This window comes from Staurois parvus, unplaced genomic scaffold (assembly GCF_062004578.1).
Source record: "Staurois parvus isolate SC_StPar_1 unplaced genomic scaffold, SC_StPar_1.0 ptg000186l, whole genome shotgun sequence".
NCBI lineage: Eukaryota > Metazoa > Chordata > Amphibia > Anura > Ranidae > Staurois > Staurois parvus.
In genome coordinates this window covers 2,447,994-2,475,000 of record NW_028317982.1, presented here as the reverse complement: position 1 = coordinate 2,475,000, position 27,007 = coordinate 2,447,994, and the positions used below count along the sequence as shown (strand labels likewise).

General features: G+C 40.3%; 1 protein-coding gene across 1 annotated transcript in view; it reads left to right on the top strand.

Annotated features, from left to right (window-relative positions):
- NSG1 (neuronal vesicle trafficking associated 1) overlaps positions 1–27,007 on the top strand; it is a 134,730-nt gene that overhangs the window by 14,072 nt on the left and 93,651 nt on the right. The window contains exon 3 of the mRNA XM_089677400.1: positions 23,691–23,807. Within this exon, the coding sequence (XP_089533526.1) occupies positions 23,691–23,807 (117 nt within the window). The remainder of the gene's footprint in view (positions 1–23,690; positions 23,808–27,007) is intronic.

Genomic DNA, 27,007 nt, shown 5'->3' with positions numbered 1-27,007 from the left:
CACTGTAAGGAAATGATGCCCAGTTCCCAGCTCAACCTGAGCATTGGAAGATGTGTAGCAGCTAATCAGGAGCAGTTGCAGCTTGAAGGCAGTCAGCCAGAAAATGCAGTGCAGGCTGCAGCATGGACACAGCCGGGACCTACCCCTCCCCTCCTTCCTCCAAGTACAGACAGCTCATCCTCCTCTAGGTTCGGTAGTTCAGGAAGAAAAATGTTTTAGGGTAAATTACCTCGCAGCCCACAGGCCGTGTACAGCATTTTAGAAATGTGGACAAAATCTGGGATACTTTCCTTATGGGGTCAGGTTCCTAAATTTGGAGATAGTCCCCAGAAAATGGGGACATCTGGTCATCATATTGTCAGGGCCAGTCCTGCCATCTCTATCAGGGTTCATAAGTACAGACTAGTATTATACCTACTCATTTCTCAGCATACATACACTTGAGGGAAATCTATGGTTACAGCATACACTTTAATTTTATAACATCAGCATTGTAATAGCAATGTGACAACCCAATGAAGCGCTACCCCCGTAGGGGCCACTTGATAATGCTTGTCCCCAGTGGTTGCCCTGACATTGCAAGGATCCTGACACCTCTGACACTCTGGGTTCAGACATATTTCAACAGCATAGGATAATAATGCAAGAGACAGGATTCTTTATTAGCATCTCTATATTAGTCTTGTTCAAAAGAGTAGACCACAAGAATAATGGGTTTAGGATGTACAACTCCAGTTAACATATAAAAGCAGAACACTGATAAAATAAAAATAATCAATTATCAACATTTAACAGATAATACAGTTGTGAGTAGTAAAGTTGAACCATTTAATTGCAACACCAGCAGCAAGAAGGGGAAGAAAAGGCTTGTTGACTTATCAGCATCCTCTGGACCACTGGCGCCGCAATGGGGAATGCAAAAAATGATGTAAACATACACTCCGCTATGAATAGATATAGGTATCCCAATTGGAATAGCAATGGCCTTAGAAGAGAAAAGGTCCCTTTAACTAGAGATTGCAACTTGAGTCCTGTGATGTTTTAAGTTCCTGATATGGTGGTAATCGTTGTTTTCTGCTAGCAATGGTGGGTCCCATAAGCATTAGTGAATACTGGTAATTCAATGAAGTTAAACAGATAAGCTGTGATACTGCTCAAAGCAAAAGTCTCCTAGTAACTGAGATGTAAAGGTGTCTGCATGCAATGTCTCTAGAGTGATGACAGAAAGAGGTTTGGCATCTGCTCGCTCACCAATTCTATGGATAGCATGACCTCCTAGGAAGAAGAGTTCTTGCCTAGGCTCTTGGCTGTTTGCAGGAGGTGCAGAGTTACTGCCTGACAGCCTGTCAGTGTAGCAAGCAGAGATGTCTGCATGAAGACCGGACAGTGACAGTCCCAATGCAGAGAAGCTGAAGTGATCCCGGTGTGGCGATCGGCAACACTGCTGTGCTGAACTGGTATGCAGAGTCCTGTAGTAGTAGCCAGCAGTCTTTGGAGGACAATGGCAGTTCCCCTTAGTTCAATTCTGAATCCTGTACCAAGAAAGCAAACCAAGCCCTTGCTGTAGAATATATCTGTTTTTCCAGCTTCTTTCTCATTCGCCAGCTCTCTTGTAGTTGTAGTTCAATCAGCACTCAGGAATACAGGATGTATTGGCTATAGAACCACAGGTCCCAAGATCATCTGCTGTCAGACAAACTGAAGCCACTCTGCTAACAGGAAGTGATGTAGCACTTCCAGTACTGGGCACCAGGGGGAAAAGGATTAATCATAGTCTCATCTGTAAATGGCATAATGATATAGCTGGCACCTGGCTACACTAATATAAGCCCGCTTGAAAAATCTCCTTTCATGTTGTGAGTTCTGTCTGGGAATCTCTTTCCACAACTTCTTGAATTCCCCACATGCTTTGCTGTTTACCTTCAATTTCTAAGAACTACATATCCCATGGTACCTTGCTGCATGGAAGCAGTGATTCCTGTACTGACTCCGCCTCCTGAAACTCCTCCTCTCTTCACCTCTCTAGTTCAGAAGGCAGGTTCTGTGAAATGTGTGACACAGCAGTGCCTACTCACTGGGCATAGTGAATATATGTCACAGAATTCAAGGAAGCAAATGTGTGGCAATATTCACAAAGTACGTTTACACTCTTCAAGATCATTCAGATGAATAGAGTAGGCTAGAAACAAGTGAAATACAACGTACAAGTGAACAAATGATTTCTCATTTTGTCCATAGATAGATTTTAACATGAAAAAGTTTTATCTACCGAGAAGTCTGCTTTAAAAACAGAATTATGCCTAATAGAAAATATTCTGAAAATAAAGGTTAAACATTTAGATTCTTATTGGAAATATGTTTCTTCTTTGGCAAAGTCAAGTTCAAATAGACAGTGAAAAGTTCAGAGATATTGATCGGTCCTGTCTGGTATTCGTTAATCTGCTTATCTGATTCTTGATTTTTTTCTTTGCATTTCTGTGCTTTCACAAAGTCATCACCTTATGTCTGTGGTTTATGATGACCTTTGTAAAGTTATTTTAAATTGTAAAAAAACATAGACCGGGCAAGTCGTGGGAGACTGGAGTATCTTTTTGTACAAAGTACTCTCTGCTAACTATAGAAAAGAAATACATTTTTTTATGTCTGTTTCAAATATCTATAGCCCAATCAGCCACAACATTAAAAAGATGACAGTTCCCCTTGAACTGGCCGATGTATACTTAGTGATCTCTCTCTGCTCCCTCATTGGCTCAGACACATCAGCGGGAGCCATTGGCTCCCACTGCTGTCAATCACAGCCAGTAAGGAGGGAACGAGGGTTGCAGCGGGGCTTAAGAGCAAGCAAGAACGAGTGCCCCCATAGCAAGCGGCTTGCTTTGGCCGGCATTCAATGGGGGGAGGAGCAACTACCAATGGCGGGAGACCCGAGAAGAGGATAGGGCTGCTCTATGCAAAACTATTGCACAGAGCAGGTGTGTATAACGTGTTTGTTATTTCTTTAAAAATCGAACCGTTACACTTTAAAGTACAAAAACCATAGATATCAGGTTCACATTATAGTTTATGTCTTAAAAGCTCACCGTCTTTCAGCTGTCAGTTCATTAACAAATTTTGGCGCAACCTAAGTATATGCAAAGTATAGTAGTGATGGTCATCTCCATCTAGAAGCCGATGTGCACACTACTTAGTTCAATGTTATCCCACTAGAGCGCATGCATGAGAAACCTCCAGAAACCTGTGAAGGGAGCCCCAAGGTTTCCAATGCCTAGGCACCTCCACAAAGCTGAGTCTGCATCCGCACACATGGAATTCCTCCTCCTTTGTTGCGGCCTGTTGGAGTGGCTGGCGGTGCAGTAGTACTGCTGTACTGGCCTGGTGCCGTGAAAAAAAATACCTTGCTGTGTAATTATTATTTTATTAAGGTTCCAACAGAAAATGACTGTCCTGATGTTTGTGCATGCGTGTGTGGGAGGCACATCTCTCTAGCTGTACAGTTAAACCTTACACTAAAATATGAGTATTCTGTTAAAAGAAAAGTTCAGTAATTAAAAAAAAACTTTTACTCATATACACATACTCACCTAGGTGGAACGCAGCATTGGTCTAGTGCTGCCTCTGTCATTCGCCGTCTCTAAGTGTGACAAGTGAGAGATCAAGACCACTGATCGCTCGGATCTCGGTCTGCAGTGAGCAAAGAGCCGGTAACTGTCAGTCACTGGTACTCTGCTCTGCCCCTCCAGCGCTCACTTGAGTGCCAGGCTTTGGAGGGAGTGGGAGCTGCTGGCTTAGGCTCTCAGCTGCTTGCTCAGAGGCTGAGCCAGCTGTCGGTCAGGAATCTGGGAGTATACAGACTTTATAGTTATATAGACTTATAGCTGAGATCACACCCAACCCGCTGTCAGCTGAATATGGGTCACAGGAGTGCAGAACAAAGTGACCCACATGGAAGAAAAATATATTTTAAATATATTTTAAAAATATCCTTCCAAAATATATTGACACATATTTGAAATACTACAATTTTGGTCGTATTAAATATATTTAAAATGTTTATATATATATATACTGCATGTTGAAATGCATTTTTTATATATTACAAAATATATGAAAAATATTTTTTAAAAAATATAGATTTTTAAATATATTCTCCAGATTTTTTTTTAAATATAAAAAAGTAATTTTAACATATATTTTTACATATATTTGTAAATGCATTCTGAAAATATATAATAAATGTATTCTTAAAGACATACAATATATTTGAAAATGTATTTTTAAAAATATTTTTCATATATCTTGTAATAAAAACGCATTTCAACATACAGTGTGTGTGTATATATATATATATATATATATATATATATATATAGAAATGTATTACATACGGCCAAAATTGTAGTATTTCAAATATATGACAATATATTTGGGAAGAATATTTTTAAAAGGAATTTAAAATAGATAGTAGGACCAAAAGAGCTTTGTCCATACTTCTCCTTTAAAAATTGATGCCCTGGTGAGCACAAGTGGGTGTTACTGGCAAATGATTATTTTGATACTTTATTCTTTAAGATACTGCCAAATTTGCCAAAGCATGCCACACACTCCATGATTAGCACCTCCCCATCCCACCCACTGTCATTTTCACACCACTTCCTAGGTCTCTGCCTCCTGATTTGCTGAAACAGCCATTGGCTCCCGCTGCTGTCAATCACAGCCATTCAGCCAATGAGGAGAGAGAGGGGGCCATTCACACAAGGAGCAGCGGGTGCCCCCATTGAAAGCTGTGGCGGCACCCGACAGACATGAGGAGCCAGGAGGAGAAACAAGAAGAGGAGGATCTGGGCTGCTCTGTGCAAAACCACTGCACACAGTAGGTAAGTATAGGCATGTTTGTTATTTTACAAAAAAAGAACCTTTAGAATGGCTTCAAAGTATATATATACCCTCAATTTACAACCCATTCAGTTTAAAATAGAAATGAAAGGTAAAACATTTGTATATAGATATAAAAAACATTACATGCACCTTTTTATTCTTCTTTATAAGTGATCACATTCCCTCTGCCTTAGGCACACTGGACGTTTTTACAGCTGCTCCTACGAGTGTCAGACATTTTTTTTAATGCCTGTAAACCCTCCTGCATGTTATGCTATGTGTTCATGCACACATATGATTTGAGATGCAGGAGAGTTTTGTGGCAGAAAAAAACCCACTGCCAGGCCGTCCTGGAGCAGCAGCGTTTTGATTGAAAAATAAAAAACACTTGATGCGCTTAAACACACCTAAACGCATTTTACCGCTATGCGTATTTAGTACTTGAGCGTTAATTTGCGTCTGAGGCAGCAGTGTGAGGTTGGAATTGATGAAAGGAGGCAGTTGAGGAGAGCTATTTTTCCCAGGACAAGGGACACCTTCCCCATCTCTTTCCGGATGAAGCAGTAGGATTAACCCCTTAGCTGCCTCTTCACCTCCAGATCTGACAGGTTCAAACAGAAGCCTATTAATGTTTACTCTCTGGTGAGTGTACATCCGTCCAAGGTGGTGGATCCCCTTCGTGAATATTTGCATGCATGCACTTTGCACTTGGCTACATTGCATTTGATCTATATAAGGACAATTATGGATTGATATTTGCTGATTGATATTCAATACTATATTGTATTATGGACATTTCTTGATTCACTTTATTGCACTTTTTGCACTGTTTGGCACTTTATCTTCTATATTTATTCTCATTTAGCACTCGCTTGAATATTTTGATTATATTTACATACTAGGGTCATTTTATAAATTGACGTCTGTAAATTTGAATATAGTTACATAGTTAGTCTGGCTGGAAAAAGACAAAAGTCCATCCAGTTCAACCATTAAAAAAAAAAAGTTATAATCCTATACTCACAGTTGATCCAGAGGAAGGCAAAGCATGATCCAATTTGCTCCTGCACGGGACAGAATTCCTTCCTGATTCCCCCGAGAGGTAATTGGATATTCCTTGGATCAACCTTACCTATAAATGTTAGTATTCAGTTATATTCTGTGTATCCAAGAAAGAATCCAGGACTTTTTTTTAAAGCAATCCACTGAGTTGGCCAAAACCAACTCTTGAGGGAGTCTAGTCCACATGTTCACAGCTCTCACTGTGAAGAAACCTTGTTTCCAAAAGTTTTGCAGTACTGGGCTGGAAAACTTTTCTTGAACTAATGAAATTCTAACTGTAAATACGTTTTTCCTTTTGGAAAAATGTACGTAATGAAACCTGTTTGATTGGTCTGGGACTTGAATGGTCAAGTAGCGGGTCTGAATGAAATTTAAGCTGTCCTTACATGGATCGAAATTAGACCATTCCTACTGGCTGAATGAAAAAACTGAACCAGGTATGGCCAGCTTTAATGAGATTTTGAATGGGATTAGTTGACTCAAGGATGGCAAGAAAAAATGTTCTGAGGAACAATTTTTCAACGAACATTTGAACAAAAATCGAACTATGTGTAGCCAGCTTTACATTGGCCTTAGTCAGCATATCATAGTTGGAGTCCCAGTATTATTTACAAGGTGCAAAAAAACAAACAAACACAGAGCCATTCACCTTACATATTCTAGCCACCCGAGAGAGAGTCCATGAACTATGGCTCATCTCTTGGGATACAATTAAGCAGATAGAAGATTTAAACTGGGCTTCCTCCTTAAAATGCACATGTGGTCCTTCCTTCCGACTTTCTGGTCCTGTCTCCTTTAAGAGATTAGATCGTTATACGTTTATTGTCTCTTACAGTCTTGTTTCTAAGGTGCTGATTGACAGATGGGCCTGCCACAACTAACGCTTTCACAACTTATCCTTGATGGGTTGCTATGGTAACAATCAAACAGTCAAAAAAATGAAAAGAATAGACTACTGTATGTGTTAAAGTGATTATAAACCCTCATCCTGTAAAACAACCCATTCAGTTTAACCACTTCCGGATGCAGTTTTACTGTGGCAGGGCAGCCCGCTGCACTGGATGACGTACATACATGCCCGACCTGTTCTGTCTTTCGCTTACAGCACAAGTGAGTCAGCAGCTCCCAGCCAATCATTTATGGCCGAGATCTGCTGATCAGCTTAGTGAATGACAGTACAGAGTCCTGGATTGACAAACAGCACAGGGCTCTGTACAGACAACAGCGATGTGGCAGTTTTTACTCCCTGCAAAGCAGGGAGATAAAAAAAAAACATCGCTTAGTAAAAGCAGCACATAATACATACATTACACATTGTTCAGCACACAGTTAACCCTTTGATTTCTCCTAGATGTTAACCCCTTCCTGCCCAGTGTCATTAGTAGAGTGACAACGCATGGTATCAGCACTGATCATTGTATTAGTGTCACTGATGATGTCAGTGTCATTTAGTCAGTTCCCACCCAGCGTCAGTTAGTGTCAAATTGCCCACTGAACAGATTTTTTTATCTTATCATTGGAGGAGAGGAGGCTAAGTTCAGCTAGAGAACTTACCATGGTGTGCTCTCATGTCTAGTGTGGTCAGTTTTTAATAGGAAAGCGGAGGTACTGGCAGGAACACCAGGGATTTCACACAAAGTAAGCAATACAAATGGGATTCTTTTCATACAGGTACATGGTATAGCAGGCACATATCAGGAATATGAAATATTGTGTTTACATATTCTTTGAAATGTATTACCACGTTTGTAGCCAAATTTGGATAACACCTACTTTATAATTATTACATGTGTAGCACAGACCCCAGACTGGGCTGGTGATCTTATCCCTAGTTCTATTCCCTACTGGATACATGGCAACCAGGCAAACAACAGCTTCTCAATCTTTTAACCAAATAACCAGGCAGATAGTGGTGGAGATGTACTAAAACTGGTTCACTCAGGATCTGGTGCAGCTGTGCATAGTAGTCAATCAGCTTCTAACTTCAGCTTTTTCAATTAAAATTTGGAAATAAAACCTGGAAGCTGATTGGTTTCCCTGCAGAGCTTTACCAAATTTTGCACCATGTAGTTTTAGTAAACCCCCAGTGTCTTTTTGAGATTTATTGCTTAGAAAACTGGGATAGAGTATAGAGTAGGCCTTGGGATAAATGTGAATATACAGATTCAGAGGGATCCCACACTGGAAACAACCCTGAGTCAGCAATCTGGAAAAGTCTCTCAAAGAAGAGTTAAAGCAGTATCTGTCTTTCTAGGATCTCTCACACTCAGATCTCCACTCATTGTGTCCCTGTATATATGGACAATGCCTCCTTCTCTGAGTCTCCAGGCCAGATCCTCGACAGATTTCCTCTTGACTGTTCTCCACACTTTAGCAGTAAGCCTCCAGCTCTTCCTGAGCTAGGGCCTCAAACAACCTCCTGCAGGCCTCAGCTGCTAGCCCAAGAGGGAAGACATCCCCTCCAGGTTGAGTCTCTCTCCACCAGGGCAAAGGACCCTGCTGCTCCAGGCGCCAGACTATTTATGTGCATCTCAGCCCCCTGCTGGTCACTCTGTTGGCCAGGAATTGGCTAAGGCTGCTTGAATATTCAGTGCAGGGTCTGCCTCCCACGCCCAGTATATTCCAGAACTTACAGCGCAACAACAGCTGTGGATTCCAGGAGCTGTGATTTTGCCCATAGGCTCCCATGGTCCAGCCAGCTGTGCCCAGAATGCATGGGTTAACTGCTTGTTTTGTCCAGGGGTACAATGAAAAGCTTTCCTAATCCATCGATCCTCTGGAAAACAGCAATTACTCATGTTCTGTGATGGACTGTTTCTGACGTCCTCATGTACAGATCAGGTCTATAGGTGTGATGACGTCAGGAACAGTCCATTCACATGACCGCTAGTATTTGGGGGGGTACAGGAATGGCAAGGACTGGTCTTGCACTCATAGGATCAGCAGATTAGGAAAGTATATCTCCATTCTCCTCACCCCTGGACAAAAATGAGCAGTTAACCCATGCAGTACGGGCACAGCCCCACTGCATGGGAAAATAAAAATTTTGCCAGAGTTCTTCTTTAATACTTAGAGGTCTTGTCCCTCCCTCATCCTCTGACTGGACAGCATACTGATTAACCACTTCCCGACCGGCTGTTGTATATAAACAGCCGGATGGTGGCACTGCAGGGTCGGGTGGCCGTCTATAAACGGCCTCCCCGCACCCTGCTTGTGCGCACTCCCTGGGAGCGCGCAGCACCGCGATCCAGTGCCCGCTGTGTCCTCCGGATACAGTGAAACACCGATCGTCGGACGGGACCTCTGTACGAGGTCCCGATCATGTGATCACTGATTGGCCAATCAGTGATCACATGCAAAGTAAGCAAGATGTCACTTCTGACATCATTGCTTACTATGTGTGAAATCTGTGAATGATCACAGAGGTCACATGGTACAAGGCTATTCACAAAAGCCTTGTACCATGTGACAAGCTGTGACCAATCACAGCTCACTCAGTTCTTCTCAATGAGTGCATGAATGCACACAGAGAGAAAGAGAAATGATTGCTTTTACATCCTATATGGGTGTAAAAGCAATCAGTGTAAGAAAAAAAAAAAAAATCTTCATCACCCCTCACAAGTAGTACAGTGTCACCATGGTGACACTGTACTGCTAGGGTGACAGTATGTAAAAAAAAAAATAAAAATAAAAAATAATAATATAATAAAATAAAAATGTAAAAAAAAATGTTTAAAAATTATAATTTTTGCTTATAAACTAATTTGGATTTTTTTTTTTTACTAAAAAGATAACAGAATAAATTTTGGCTAAGATTTATGATGAAATATTATTTATTTGCAAAATGTTATAAGAAAAACACTTTTTTTCAAAATTTTTGGACATTTCATTTACATAGCAAACAAAATACAAATCCCAGCGGTGAATAAATACCACCAAAATAAAGCTTTATCTATCTCAAAAAAATGGTAAAAAATTCATTTGGGTACAGTGTTGCATGACCGCGCAATTGTCATTCAAAGTGTGATAGCGCTAAAAGCTGAAAATTGCCCTGGTCAGGAAGGGGGTAAAAGTGTCCGGTCTGGAAGCGGTTAATATATCTCTCTGCCCTATCCTACTACCAGCAAGTTCCTTGTAAAATAATTAACAGTGTGACACAACTGACCTTCTCCTTGTGATACCTCTCCCTCCTCCAGTCTGAACTCTGCAGTACAGAGGCTGCAAGAGGTTGATACCAGGTCAGATTACTGCCTAAAATAAGAAAAAAAATCAGAATGTATTAATTAATAAAGAGTTTTATTAATTTTATTAATTTGTGTCATTATGGTTGCCTGGAGTTCAGAATTAAGGACAAACCCACAATGTCATGGTAAAAGAATAACAGCTTCCCTTTTACTGTTCGCTATAACGAATCGATTTTGTCCCCGTTGCATTGCAGCACTCACAAGAGATTATTGAGAAGTTTTTTCCTTTTCAAGGTATTATGTATTCCTATCAGCCTCCTACTGAGCTAAAAATCAAATACATGATAATTCAGCCTCACCATATGATATTCTTCTCTCTCTTTTTTTTTTAACAAATTAAAATGTGATAGATAGCAGCCGATTCCTGGGCAGCAGAGAGCTAGGCTGAAGTGCGCCATTTACTGATAATTCTTATCTACGTGACATGCATCTATGGCACTGCAGAATGCTGCCAGAATTTAAAGATTGGGTATGAAGGAGGATTCTGAGTTTACCATAAATTGAGCACAATGAAGAGATGTCAGGGAGACGGATAGTCATCGCTTTAATATTATTGCTCTGTAATAAAAGGGAAGTTTTGCACGGAGAACATTTCGGCTAGTGATGGAGTTTAAACAAGTACAGAGCACATTTTCATTTGTCCAAGTAGATGTCCTAATGCCGATTCATTTAGAGTGTCTTGGCTTTACAAATAGCATGGTCGCAACTACTTTGCTCACCAACAAGGATTTAAAGCATAAAATAATGTAAGCGCTCACAGGACTGCTCTTATGCCACCCACACATCTCACTGTATTTTGATTTTTTTTTTTTTAGATTACATTAATATGTATAAGTGAAGAAAAAAACACTTTGATGCCTATAACAAAACTCTCCTTCACTTTTTTTGCGTTTCAGTATGAAAATTATTGCTTATTATTGAGTATTATTGCTTCCTTCCTGACCGATCATGCAGTTTCATGGTGACATTTGCTGGGTGGCATTTGTTGGTCTGTATGCACAATCTGTAGTAGAGTAAACTGACTCGTGCTGGTGTCAGAAGATTCTGTTTAAAACAGGTTCATGTTCAAACATGAAGCGTGTGGCATGGCACTGCACAGGTTAATGCATGACCTCTGTATGTAGTCTTAGAACTAATATTTCCTGTGAAGAAACTATATATCCCACAATCCCTGGGTCTTCCAGTCTGGTGCTTGCGTAGATGAGAGCTACAAAGCAATTAGACACAGATAGGCAGCGCCTTCACAGAGATCTCACCAAGCTAGAAGAGATGTGTTTTCATCACATTGGCATTTCCACATTTGTATTGCAACACAGAGAAAATGGCAAGGCATGCTTGGATGCTATCCCATAAGTGACAGTGCTTCAATACATTTCAGTCCACTCCATAATGACACTTGTTTCATCACACGTGTACAGTGCACACCACTAACCATTTTGGGCCAATCCTTTGAGGAAGTTGTTAGACAAAACACGTTAGGGCGGGGTGTGTGGCAACCAGAATTGACGTCAGGACCCCATCGGAAGTGGCACAGCAGAAATCACAGCGCACGGCAGAGAACCAGAGGGGGCTGATTGTTGAAGTGTCTGTTTGAGATGATGTGATGGACTGTTTATAGTTATACTATTATGCTGAGTAGATTTTTAAATGGGATTGCAATAAATTATATTTTTATTTAATGGTATGTCGGAATTCTGTGCTCGCAGAATAAACTGGAAGGCCTGAACCTATCATCTCACATAATGTAACATGGGCATGCTGGAAGCCATTTTGTTCTTTTTTATTTGATTTTCATGGTTTCTTAACAAAGACATTAACATCAGACATTCTCAGTTACTTACAGCATACTTTCCCAGGTTATAAATTTGGGGGTTTGTGGTGGTACCAGACAGCCACGAGATACAGTGAAGGAAATAAGTATTTCATCCCCTGCTGATTTTAAATGTTTGCCCACTCACAAAGAAATGATCAGTCTAAAAATTGAATGGTAGGTGTATTGTAACACAGAGACAGAATAGCAACAAAAAATTCAAAAGAAATGCATGTCTATCAAATAATGCACTGATTTGCATGTTCATGAGGGAAATAAGAATTTGATCCCCTATCATTCAACAGGATTTCTGGCTACCAGGTGTCTTTCATACAGGTAACAAAGTGAGATTAGAAGCAGTCTATTAAAGGGATTGCTGCTAATCTCATTTTGTTACCTGTATAAAAGACACCTGTCCACAGGAGCAATCAAACAATCAGATTCCAAACTCTCCACTATGGCAAAGACAAAAGAGTTGTCTAAGGATGTCAGTGACAAGATTGTAGACCTACACAAGGCTCGACTGGGCTACCAAATTATCGCCAAGCAGCTTGGTGAGAAGGTGACAACAGTTGGTGCAATCATTTGCAAATGGAAGAAACACAAAACAACTGTCAGTCTCCCTGGGTCTGGTGCACCATGCAAGATCTCACCTCGTGAAGTGTCAATGATCATGAGAACAGTGAGGAATCATCCCAGAACTACATGTGAGGATCTTATCAATGATCTCCAGGCAGCTGGGACCACAGTCACCAAGAAAACAATTGGTAACACACTACGCTGACAAGGATTGAAATCCTGCAGTGCCTGCAAGGTCCCTCTGCTCAAGAAAGCACATGTCCAGGCTGAAGTTGACCACTGAATATCTGAATGATTCAGAGGAGGACTGGTTGAAAGTGTTGTGGTCAGAATAGACCAAAATCGAGCTCTTTGGCATCAACTCAACTTGCCGTGTTTGGAGGAGGAGGAATGCTGCCTATGACCCCAAGAACACCATCCCAACTGTCAAACATGGTGGTGGAAACATTCTGCTTTGGGGGTGTTTTTCTGCTAAGGGGACAGGACAACTGCACCGCATAAAAGGGACGATGGATGATTGAACAAAGGACAATGATTTTTTTTCCCATGAACATCTGGAAAAGAGTTAATATTAAAATTTACATTGCATGTGATGTTATTATTATTTGACAGGATTATTTTAATCAAAAATGTAAACTGTATTATTATTATTACCTGAAGTGAATACTTGCATAATTAGGTAATTTGGGTTTTATATTCTCATATTCAATCTCCATAAATTTTAGATATTTTATCTATATTAGTGGGTTTTAACAATTAATACATATTGGTATATATCATGAATACATATTGGTATATATTTTGGATATTATGTTTTCAGCATTATAAATAATTATTTTGAGTTTATTATATTACAACGTCTGTATGCTACAGAAGAAGTTAGATAATTAAGAAATCTCATACAAATGACCTCAGCGAATGTCTGTAAGATGTATACGTAGAATTTTTTTTCATAATCACTTAGGTAATACATTTTTTTAAAGCAGTAGTAAACCGCAGTAAAGGGGGGAAAAAAAGTCCCCTGCAAGGTAATGTCATAATATGCTAGTATGCATCGCATGTAAAACATACCTTAGGTCCTCCAGTGGCACGCTGCCACCTCTGTACAGGCTTCCATCTTCACCCGTCTTCCTTCCGAGTTTGCGAGCTCTGGCTGTCCTACAGGCCGGACTGCGATGATGTCACTTCCACGCATGTGCGTGGGAGCCCAGGCCACAGAACACAGCTCTGAAGGAACGGCACGGATATGCCATTCCTTCAGAGCGCATGCGCTGGCTTAAAAAAATTAAAAAAGAATCTCCTAAACGGTGCATATTTAGGATATATTCAATTTACCTACAGGTAAGCTTTATTATAAACGTACATGTAGGTGAAATAAAAAAAGAGTTTACTACTACTTTAAGTGACACTTGTCCCAATTTGTTTAACAAGATCTGACAAAAGAGCAACTACTTCTAAAATGTATAGCTTTATAACAAGCTGAATGTTAGAAGTCAACCCTTGACATGGCACAGGAGGTTGTAGGAAAAATCTAAATTTATTCCTTATCTTATACTGCCCCCTTCAGGTATTTGGGATCATTTATTGAAGAAAATGATACCTAGAGTGACGTCATAATTAGGCGAGATAAGCTTTGCCTGCCTAGGTTTTTTGGGTGACAAAAATTAGGGGACAGAAAGGGAAAGAAAAGGAGAACAGACAGACACACACACACACACACACACACACACAGAAGTGAGCTGACATCACTGATACCATAGAATCCATATTGGTAACATACAACTTTCATTTTCCTGCAGGCAATTTGTGTTTGCCTTATATCGCCAGCTAAACTGTTTAATCCAAAAACGGTTATGATTAGCTCTGGAGTTGATTTGAAATAATTTTAACTGCAGTATAAATTCTCTTTGGAATATTCGCAGAGCTGATTTCTGCTTCTAGTCACGGGTTTAGTTTGGTATATATAACAAAGTAGACAACTTAGCGGAACATTTGTTCTTGATCTCAGATAGATTCTAAGCTTATTGGATTGTCCTGTGTATGGTATTCTAAATCAGTTCATGCGCAATGGTACACTTTGAGCTTTGAATATCTGTTTGTAGAGAGTTCACGTGGTCATATTCTGCTGAGTTACTGATAGTTTCCTATGCTGCATTTGGTCCTATTTCATTAATATTGGATAATGTTTGCTGGTTTGAAATTGTAACCATTATTTTTGATTAGATCATTGAATTGCTATTTTGATTTGGTTATTATTTATCATCACCTGTTACACTTTATTACCATTTCGCATTGATTTTTTTATTAATAAATATATATTTTTGCACGTTATTGCTTTTTATTGTGTTTTCAAATTAGCGCAAATAAAGAACTCGGGTTATCAGTTGATTTATGAAAATTAGTAGGGAATCTCCTTAATTCCAGATCCCCCCGTCTGTTTTCATAAATTATATACTGATTTTTTTTTCAGATCTAAAGGCATTGCACTTTCTTTCTTTAACATGAGCCGCCTGCAATGCCCGCAAGAGGGAATGATGATAGAAAATGACCACTGGGGAGTAGCTGGAGTTTTCTTACATAAGAGCAGATGCCTAGGCATTAATATGAGAGGCATTTAAATATGGTGAGTGAGCCGGAGTGTGCGGAAGTGGTGTGCACTGTAAACGTGGGGTGAAACAATTGTCACTACAGAGTGAACTGTGATATATTGAAACACTGTCATTAGTGGGATATTACCATTTTTCACTGGCTGGGTGATTTGGACTTGATATATGCATGTGGATACTTTTATGGACATTTATATTAAGAATTTTTATTTGTTTGTTTTTAAATTGTATATGTTATTTATACCACAGTGCTACCTCATATTCAGTTTTTTGATTATGGTATTTGGCAATTTTTGTTTTGGAAGGTAGTAGCAGTGGTGGATGGTTTTTTACACTGTTTTGTGGATTTTGATGAGGGTTGTAGTTTGACACACTTTGGACTATTTGATTTGTGCCTCAACAGCACGGAGTGTGCTGATTATTGATTTTATGCATTGGATGCTGCATGACCTGAAACAAGAAGTTGCTTGTCCCTAGGTGAATGAATACATTGACACAGGAGAATCAATCAGCCATGAAACTAAAAACTGCAGCCACAACATGTCAGCCCATCAAGGTAAGGGAAATAAATTACACAGGAGATACACTATATTGCCAAAAGTATTGGGACACCCCTCCAAATTATTGGATTCACGTGTTCCCATCACCTTAATGGCCACAGGTGTTTAAAAGCAAGCACCTAGGCATGCAGACTGCTTCTACAAACATATGTGAAAGAATGAGTCAGTCTTAGGAGCTCAGTGAATTCAAGCGTGGTACCGTGATAGGTTGTCACCTGAGCAATAAGTCCATCTGTGACATTTCCTTGCTATTAAATATTCCACGGTCAACTGTTAGTGGTATTATAACAAAGTGGAAGCAACTGGAAACAACAGCAACTCAGCCACGAAGTGGTAGGCCACGGAAAATGGCAGAGCAGGGTCAGCGCATGCTGAAGTGCACAGTGCACAGAAGTCGCCAACTGTCTGCAGAGTCAATAGCTAAAGACCTCCAAACTTTGTGTGGCCTTCAGATTAGCACAACAACAGTGTGTAGAGAGCTTCATGGAATGGGTTTCCATGGCCGAGCAGCTGCATCCAAGCCTAACATCACCAAGTGCAATGCAAAGCGTCAGATGCAATGGTGTAAAGCATGCCACCACTGGACTCTAGAGCAGTGAACACGTGTTCTCTGCAGTGACGAATCACGCTTCTCTGTCTGGCAATCTGATGGATGTGTCTGGGTTTGGTGGTTGCCAGGAGAACTGTACTTGCCTGACTGCATTGTGCCAAGTGTAAAGTTTGGTGGAAGGGGGGTTATGGTGTGGGGTTGTTTTTCAGGGGTTGGGCTTGGCCCCTTGGTTCCAGTGAAGGGGGAACTCTTAAGGCGTGGTTTGAATGTGGGGGGCTGGAGAATGTGATCATTTTTCATGTTGCGTCCTAAACATGGGTGTGACATGAAAAATGCTCATAAAAGTGAATGAAGTGCTTAATTATGCAAATCCAGAGAGCATGCCTTTGATACCCGGGACTAACAGGAAGTGTGTTGAACCACTAAACTCAGAAGAGGATGGGTGGCCAGAGGAGAATGTGGAACGCAGCTCTTGATTGTGTGGATTGTTACTACTTTTGGACTTTTTTTTAATCATGGTCATGAAAAGGCATTTAACCACTTGATTACCAGGCACTTTTACCCCCTTTCTGTCCAGGCCAATTTTCAGCTTTTAGTGTCGCACTTTGAATGTCAATTGCGCGGTCATGCCCAAACTAAATTTTTATCTTTTTTTAGGCAAACACAGCTTTCTTTTGGCAGTATTTAATCACCACTGGGCTATTTATTTTTGATAAATATACAAAAAAAAGACCAAATATGTTTTAAAAAAAGTTTGTATTAGTTTGAAGTTTTTATTCTGTTATAAAGTTTTGTAAATAAGTGATTTTTCTTCTTCACTGATGTGCACTAATGAGGCTGCACTGATGAGACTGCACCGATATGCAGCACTGATGGGAACTGATAGGCAGCATAGAAGGGCATTGATAGGTGGCACTGATGGGCACTGATAGGCAGCACTGATGGGCACCAACAGCCAGCACTGAGGAGGCAATAATAGCCAGCATTGGTGGGCACTGATAACCAATACTGATGGGCTCTATTGGCCACACTCATGGGCACTGACAGGGCTACACTGATCATCAGGACACTGATGATCAGTGCCCTGATGATCAGTGTAGATTTACCCCTGAGAAATGCTGCTTACCAGCTCTACTGTCAGCGTGAGGAGAAGACTGCCGATAACCGGCATTTCCTATTGACACTGTGATCAGCTGTGATTGGACACTGCTGATCACATGGTAAAAGGTAGCTCTGATTAGCCCTTTACCTGGGCACATGATCAGCTGTGTTTGAAGGATGCAACACTCACAGATTGCGCATGGTGTGCACCCCAGGAGGCTTGTGGGGGGTGTGGTTCTGGGAAGATGTCCATAGGTGCCCTCCCAGAACTAGCATTTTTGCAGCATTCCAGTACAGTTCAGTGCAGAACAAATGTAGCATGTTCTACTTTTTTTTCTGGAACTGGAACTGACCGTACTGATGTGAACTATGCCATTGGAAACAATGTAATCTACTCTCAATGCTTTTTTGATGCAGAAAGAAAATGCATTGGACTGCATGTGGTGTGAACTGGCCCTTAAAGTACAAGTCCATGAGGTCTTACAAAATTTCCTTTAGTTCATTTCTGTGATTCTTCAAAAGCTTTGACTTTGCTGGGGTGTAATATGAGGTCATAAAATTAGTTTCATATACCAGTATAAGCTGAAACCATCTCCCAACCAGCTCACAAGACAATTCACACCAGTGCACCACTTTTCCCTCCACAAGCAGGCAATAGAAGGCAGCAGCGCATCTAACATCCAAAAGAACTCTTTAATTACAACATTGTTGCTAGATTACTGGTATGTTTTACTGCAGTAAAAGGCATGCATTTTACTACATGAGACTATATTTTAAGTAAAAATATGATTTGTTATTTGGTGTCTGGTTCACTTCTATACATAGTAATTTAGCACATGTTTAACTGATAAGTCATGTAATAGTACTTTTATGTTTACATTGTTAACACACAACCCATTGAAATGAACAGTAAATGCACAAAATACATATGTATATCATGCAATGAGATACAGGATACCCAAAACAGCTACAACTCCCTCCGCTCAGTAGACTTCTCACATAACTCTTTTGGCCAGCATCTTTTGATCTCTGCCAGTAGTCAGCTTTGGGACTTTTTTGCCACAGGCTGGCGTATATTCTGGATGGGCAGCTAGCTTTCAGTTTCTTTGGTCTCAGCCACAGGCCAGGTTAGGATTCTTTAGGTCTCTGCTACAAGCCAGCTTAGGACATGCTAGGCCAAGATGGGCAGCTGGGAAAACAATAATTATTTCTTGGCTGTGGCATCTTCCCCCAGGCAAGGAACTTGAGAATCAAAGACTGGACCTCTCTGGACTTACATTCTCCCCAGACAGCAGCTTGGAAGGGTAAAGCCCTTCCACTACTACATCCTATCTAGGCACAGCCTAGAAGGGGAAGGGCCCTTGTGGGAGGTTTCTCCAAATATTAGTCCTCTTCTTCAGCCCACATCACTGCTACAAACTGCTCAGTGATTGGCCAGAACAGAATATTATTCATAACCCACACATTGTATCTTTATCTATCTACCTATTGGAGAAGACTTCCCAGGATCTGGCAGGAATAAACAATGCACTGGGCTTAGGAGAAACCTAACATAAATAAAGCTTAGTCTAATGTTGTGTATAAAGTGCAAATAATCTACTTGTGGGGGATCCTGGTAACTTGACTGAGTCACCAAAACACTCTTCTCCCAAGCTCTTCTAACCAGGGATATTTAAGGCCTAACACACAGGCCATGCACAGTCCACACAGAACTCACTTCCGCTACTTGTGTACATATTATGGGTCCTAAACACAACACTCACCAACATATTCCTGGTCACCCTTAATAATGAATCTCCTCTGGCTGGGGACACTTTTGCATCGGGCCCAACATCCCCTCTGTGGTTGCAGGATAAGCTTCTCTTCCCCTGTCCACCACCTTTCCCAACTAGACCAGGTTTGCATTGATGTTCTTCACGGGGATCATACAGTTAGGTCCATAGATATTTGGACACAAGCACAATTTTCATACTTTTGGCTCTGTATGCCACCAAAATAAATCAAAACAAAACAATCCAAATAATTTGAAGTGCAGACTTTCAGCTTTAATGCAAGGGGTTGGACAGCACCGTAGCTAAATGGTTAGCACTTCCACCTGGCAGTACTAGGGTCCTTGGTTCAAATCCCAAGCACGGCACCACCTGCCGAGAGTTTGCATGTTCTCCCTGTGCCTGTGTGGGTTTCCTCTGGGTACTCCAGTTTCCTCCCACACTCCAAAGACATGCTGGTAGGTTTATTGGCTCCTGTCTAAATTGGCCCTAGTATGTGTATGTATGAATGTGAGTTAGGGACCTTAGATTGTATGCCCCTTGAGGGTTATGGACTGATGTGAATGTACAATATATATGTAAAACCCCAGACACTACTAAACAACTAGTTCACTCCCTTATTATCTCATGTCTGGACTACTGCAACTCCCTTCTCACCGGCCTACCTCATCGCAGACTATCCCTGCTTCAGTCTATCCTGAACTCAGCGGCCAGACTCATCCACCTTACCAACCACTCCGCTTCTGCCACCCCCCTCTGTCATTCCCTCCACTGGCTCCCGATTGCCCAACGCATTAAATTCAAACTACTAACACAGACATACAAAGCCATTCATAACGCTGCCCCAAACTACCTCACCGACCTGATACCCAAATACCACCCTACCCGTAATCTTCGCTCCTCACAAGACCTCCTACTTTCTAGCTCCCTGGTCTCCACCTCCCACACCTGACTGCAGGACTTATCCAGGACTTCCCCCATCCTCTGGAACTCACTACCCCAATCCATCAGACTGTCACCTACCCTCCTCACCTTTAGGCGCACCCTGAAAACCCATCTCTTCAGGGAAGCCTACCCCGCCCTCACCTAACAGCCGATCTCCTCCACTCCTCCTACCACTCCATCCCCCACAGCCACTTCCTCCTGTACCACTATCCCCTCCCTCCTAGATTGTAAGCTCGAAAGAGCAGGGCCCTCAAACCCCTCGTATATTGTTTTGTTACGTATTGTCTCATGTACTGTCCCCCACTATAATGTACAGCGCTGAGCAAACCTTTTAGCGCTATATAAATACTGTATAATAATAATAATAATAATAATAATAAAGCGCTATGTAAATTGACGACGCTATACAAGTACCTATAATAAGGGTTTGAACATAAATATCATGTACAAATTTTAGGAACTGCAACCATTCTTTTATGCTCACACTGAAAAAGCTCCTGGGTTGCTTTTTCAGTGTGTTTTGGAACATTGTCCATCTTTACTATGAAGCGTCATCCAATCAACTTCGCTGCATTTGGCTGAATTTGGGCTGACAGCATATCTCTAAACACTGCAGAACTCATCCAGCTGCTTCTGTCTTCTGTCACATCATCAATAAACACCAATGACCCAGTGCCACTGGAAGCCATGCATGCCCATGCCATCACACTTCATCCACCATGTTTTACAGATGACGTTGTGTGCTTTGGATCATGTGCTATTCCAAGCCTTCTCCACACTTCCCTCATTCTGGTACAGATTCATTTTAGTTTCATCCGTCCAAAGAATGCTTTTCCAGAACTGGTCTGGTTTTTTTTAGATGTTTTTTGGCAAAGTCTAATCTGGCTTTATTATTCTTCAGGCTTATGAATGATTTGCGCCTTGTAGTGAACCCTCTGTATTTTCTCTCATGAAGTCTTCTCTTGATTGTAGACTTTGACAATGGTGCACCCACCTCCTGGAGAGTGTCCTTCACTTGTCTGGATGTTGTGAATGGAATTTTCTTTACCATAGAGAAGATTATCCACCACTGTTGTCTTCCATGAACGTCTATGCCTTTTTATGTTGCTGAGCTCACCAGTGCATTCTTCTTTCCTCAGAATGTAGCAAACTTTCGATTTGGCCAATCATAATGTTGCTGCTATCTCTCTGATGGATTTGTTTCATTTTTAAAGCCTTACAATGGTCTGTTTCACTTGCATGGACAGTTCCTTTGAATACATAATGTAGGTTCACAGCAATAGATTTCAAATTCAGATACCACACTTAGAATCAACTCCAGACCTTTTACCTGCTTAATTGATGAATAAATAACAAAGGAGTAGCCCACACCTGGCCATGAAACATCTTTTGATTCAACTGTCCACTTAATTTTGGTCCTTTGAAAAAGGGGGGATGGCTACACTTAAGAGCTGTAATTCCTTAAACCCTTCCTCCAATTTGGATGTACATACCCTCAAATTAAACCTGAGAGTGTGCACTTTCAGCCCATATCCATTATATAACTATAGCTTGAATATATTTTGGTAAATACCTGAAAAAAGCTTAAATTGTGCCTGTGTCCAAATATATATGGACCTAACTGTATATCCCTCTGTGTTTTTTCTTCATGAGATGCACCAGGGTACTATTTCACTTTACATCCCAAACGGCAACAAATATCTACTTCAGACACTTCAAGCAGCCACATGCTTGGTACAATTCAATTTGAATGAGGTAGTCCAAAGGACCAATTCAATTAAGCATGTTCTCTTATCATCTCAACAACGTAAGACCTCTTTGTGTGTAGATTACCTTTCAGCTCCCAGTGTAATGGGTGCCATCTTGGGGATGCAGAAAAGAGCATGAAGTCCCAACAGCTGGCTCCCCTTGGCTAGAGTTCACCCATAGCTTATAAAGGATCCCGCCAGCAGGATGTCAAGTCACCTCATTTCCTGGCACGATTTAAAGCAGAAATCCACCTTTAAAGGGGCCATAAATTAAGCCCTGCCTACATACTTACAGTAACATAAAACAAATATATGTGTTACTCATATGCATAAGTGTGAAAGGACCTTAAGGGGGCTTACAGAAGAGAAAGCTTCAGGTGGCTCTAACTACTATCTTCCATCTACAGTTCCCTGGCACAAAAACTTACCAGCAGCAATTGACAACATATATGTAGTTGTTTCATTGCTGTCTTTTGTCCCCTGGTCATCAGGGATGCTGTATGCCATCTTCTCTGGTGTCCAGCTCTCCTTTTATATGTGGACCGCCACCTCTCTTTGGCAGGGTTATCATCTTGCACACCAAGCAATGGACACAAATCTGCACCAAAAAAGCTTCTCCTTATGCAGTACCTTTAATTAAGATATTATTGATACACATTCATAAAAGCTATAGGGTGATATTTGATTCTTTCTTGAAAAGTGTGTTACAGACGTACCTGTGTTGAAGGTTGACAATTAGTATGGACATTTGCAGTCAGAGAGAGAGTGAAAAATCTGGTGCAACTCTGCATAGAAACCAATAATCTACTAAGTTTTATTGTCAAAGTGTTACTAAACCCACAACATTACAATCAGTCTGTATATGCAGTAAAGCATGCTTGTTATACTTACTGTGGAACGTAAGGGGTTAATCCTCCACATTGTGTAAAAAGGCTGTTTGATCCCGTCTTCTCTGATCCTCCCCTTCTACTTTCTCCAATCCATCTGCTGATAGAACAGAGCATTGGGGCAAGCTGCACATGCTCAGTTTGATGTGTATTGCTAGTTTTTTCTTTTTCTCTTGGGAGAGTGAATGTGATCGATACAGGGCCAATCAATGCTGTCCAGACAGAGGGACAAGGGGTTATGTAGCCTCATAGGACAATCGGGAGAGTGAAAACTCCTCCTACAAGCTTTAACCAGTGCTGCTGCACACTGATAGAAGTCACAAGACTGCTCTAACTGGTGATGAGAAAATGTATTTTTCAGTTTATATTTAATAAAAATAATTGCATTTCCATGTTCTGTATACTATGGGAGAACAGATATAGTGAATGCAGGTTCATGGGTTTAGTAACACCTTAACTGAACAAGCTGAAGTTACAAGCAGATTGGCTACTGTGCACAGCTGCACCAGATTCTGGGTGCCCCAGCTTTAGAAAATCTCCCTCTTTGTGTCCATGACACAGCTCTGTTTCATAAGCAGACTTGAGTTGCTGTTACAACCACAAGAATTTGTTTTCTTCATTAAAAAAAAAAGAAAAACGAAAGAGCGCCAACGTAAAGTAAAATAGCTATTTACCATTTTCATTTATTGCTAAATTATATGTTTTGCTTTAAGTCCTTATTCAAATCCAATTGGATGATACACAATTTATTGCTTGATTGTACTCAATCACAAGGGAGAGAATGTCAAGAATAATGTGGACAAACAGAATGGCCATTAGAAAATATAATATTAGTTTTAATGCTTTATTTCACACTAAAAAAAACCAACTGGGAATTGCATATTTTCCAGGCAATCAGAATATGAGATCTTTGCATTTTCACTAGCAAAATATGACTTTAATTTCTTTTAAAAGGTTGTGGTGAAGACAAAGACCGAATATGAACGGGACCACAAGAAAGGAAAATTTCGCCCTCCTAAGATTGCAGAATTTACAATCAGCATCAGTGAAGGAGTATCTGAAAGGTTCAAGGTAAGTGATAAATGTTGTATATACATTAATTTGTGCTGTTATTGTGTATAGATAGATAGATAGATAGATAGATAGATAGATATAGATAAAGAGATAGATAGACGTACCTTCAGAGGTGTTCTGGAGTCCATGTCTCAACAGTTTATGGTGGGTGGTCATAATATGGCTGATTGGTGTATAGCTAAACAATTAAAATGTACAAAAATAGATAGATACGTATATTATATGTTGACCTATGGTGGCATTTGGTATGATAGGCACAGATGTTGTCCAAGGTTCCGGGTATGGCTCTACCAGCAGAGAGCAGGAGCAAGAAGTCATGTGACACTTGAAATATGGTGTTTGCAGTAATTTTCCCACCAGGTCTCTTGCTAGTTAATTCTTCAGTTCAGCACCAAAGAACACCAATGTTAATAACACCTTATTCTCCTGCAACCTAACCTACTAGATCTGTCATGGTTACATGCATAAATATAAAAGGGAGGAAGTCTAATGGTATGGAAGCTGGGGCTTATCATCACAGGAGAGAGCAGTGTAGACCTGCATTGTGTAGCAATTAATAAAAACTGGTGTGATGGCTTTCTTCAGCTTGTTTACGCAGTGTTTATGAGTTTATATTGCTCTCTTCTGGTAATAAACTTTTATCAATTACTATATGATGCAGGTTTATGCAGTTCTCTTTTTTTTCTGAATAGTCCCTCTGGAGTTCCCATTCTTCCTTTGCTGAGTTGTGTACAATATATATATATTTAGTGTTGGTTTTTAATTTTGTGTCTATCCCTCTGTCACTTTACTGGAGATCTGGATTCTTGTTTCCCTTTTATTCTGTTCTGTTATTTACAGAAAGTAGTATTTTTTCACCTCATTTACATAGTTTGTAAAGTAAAAATCCCCACTGTTTTGTGCTTCCTAACCACCACATATTGTTAATGCTTTCTGGGGATTATCATCACCAGTTCATACATTTTTTTTTTAAATTTAAAAGTATATTGCTTCTCTTTCTTAGCCTGGTTTGTTGCATTGTATAATTAGCTGATATCCAGGATGCAGGACAATTTCTCTTAGTTTTCAGTTTCCTATCGTATATTTTATAATTTTTTAGTTTGCCAGTGTGTAGATCATCCTCTTCCTGGTCCTTCTCCAGAGACGTCACACCAGTTGCACTCAATTTGGTCCTTCACCGGTGAGATCCCACCTCAGGCACACACACACATATTGGTCTTTCTCTGTGTATCTCCCTCCTCCAGCACACACTCTCCAGTTTCTTCTCCACAGGTTTCTTGGCCTTCAGTCACACACTCCCACCACAGAAATTGCATATAAAACTGAGTTATATGTATTTACTTGTGAGCCACTAATTTATAAACCAAAGAGTATATTATCTAAATGGTTCGCTGGTATTCGGTCACATCCTCATATATATGTGCAATTATGAAACATCCAAGTGATAACAAAAAATAATGCGCCCCAAAACTTACAATTAATTAATTCTAATCCATATCTGAATTCATAAAATACCTTAGTAATAATATATTAGTGTAAAAATTCACTTCAACATATATAATATATTCAAAAAAATATATAATAATATATCAATTTTTAAGCTGCTGTGATCCACTGTGCCTTAATTATTTATACGCAATATTACCATGAAATAAAAATATAAAAAAAAATATATATCTATGTGAACGATAAAATATATATAAATAATATATAAATATATATATATATATATATATATAAAGTGCCAAAAATTTATGTATATATATAATTGTCCCAATGTGATTAAATTATTCCACGCGTTGTTTCACTCTGTGCTTCCAAAAACAATATTCATATATGCTCACCTCCTTATTAGCCTAATTAAAGGCTGATATAACTTTATATTCCAGTTAAAGGTGATTTGTTGGATAATGTAATCAAATCCTTCAGGACGGGATGAGCCTCGGATAACTTCTATGTACTCCTCAGTAAGACTTTAATTGTATGCTGGTGCTGGGATCTCTCCCTCCCTGCCCGGTTTCTCTCCGTCCCTTTGCTCCTTATTCCAATTGATCCTCGTTTAAACAATGAAAAAGAAAAACATACATAGTGCCTTATCGTTTTTTTAAATTGTATGTTTATTTAGTGCCCCATATGCAGATGCACTCACATAATGTACAATAAAACTCGCTTTGTTAAAATATACAGCCGTTTTGTAGATCAGTAGGAGAGCCTCCTTTGTGTGACTATACTGGAATACAGGATGTCCAGTGAAACGGGCTGTGGCAGGGGCAACGTGGGATCATGGGACGGGTGAGTGTCTGTTTTATAAAAATCAGCAGCTACAGTTTTTGTAGCTGATGACTTTTATTTTTTTACAGAGTGAGTGGAACTTCGCTTTAAGTATCCTCCCCACCTCCTTCACAGTCCATGGTGCTGCTGACATAATATGTGCCACGTCCACTGGCTCTGAATAACCTGATTACATTTTTATCGACCTATTTACAAGAAACAGATTTCGACCTCCACCCCTCCTCTGTAAAACCCTGTATGCCATGACCATGACTCTTATGCTGATGCATTATAATGACTCCCTTTTGTAAATGGTTACCAAATGAATTATGGGGCACAAGTCTCTGCCCCTGTCATGTACCAGTATGTCTATGATCATGTTGTGTAATGATCTTGTTGCTAATTATGGAAGATCAGTAACCACCATCTCTGAGTCAAAAGATTACCTGTTTTGCCTACTGTCTTACTTTTCCCAATTTTCTCCTGCATAAGACATAACGCTTGCCATCATACCTTCTATAATACTGCTCTACTCATACTGTCCTGTTATACCTCTGGACTCCTTTCCCTCACGTACTGCCCTTTGTAATACCCCCCCCCCCCACACACACACACACTCCTCTCCTCCACACATCTCCTTCTGGCTTTGCTAATTTGCTCATCATATTGTCCACTGGCATATCTCTGCACTCCTTTCCTGCATATATGCCTCCACTCATGCAAAGAGCAATCCTTCTATGTACATACTGCCTACAGTCATACCCTCCATACTTCTCTCCTGCTCATACTGTCTGCATTCCTTGCCTGTACTTACTGCTCCATCACATCCCCTGCACTCCTCTCCTGCATATTCTGCCTCTTGTCATACCCTTTGTACACTCCCTTGCAAATACTGCCCCTTCTTATACCTTCAGTACTCCTCCCCT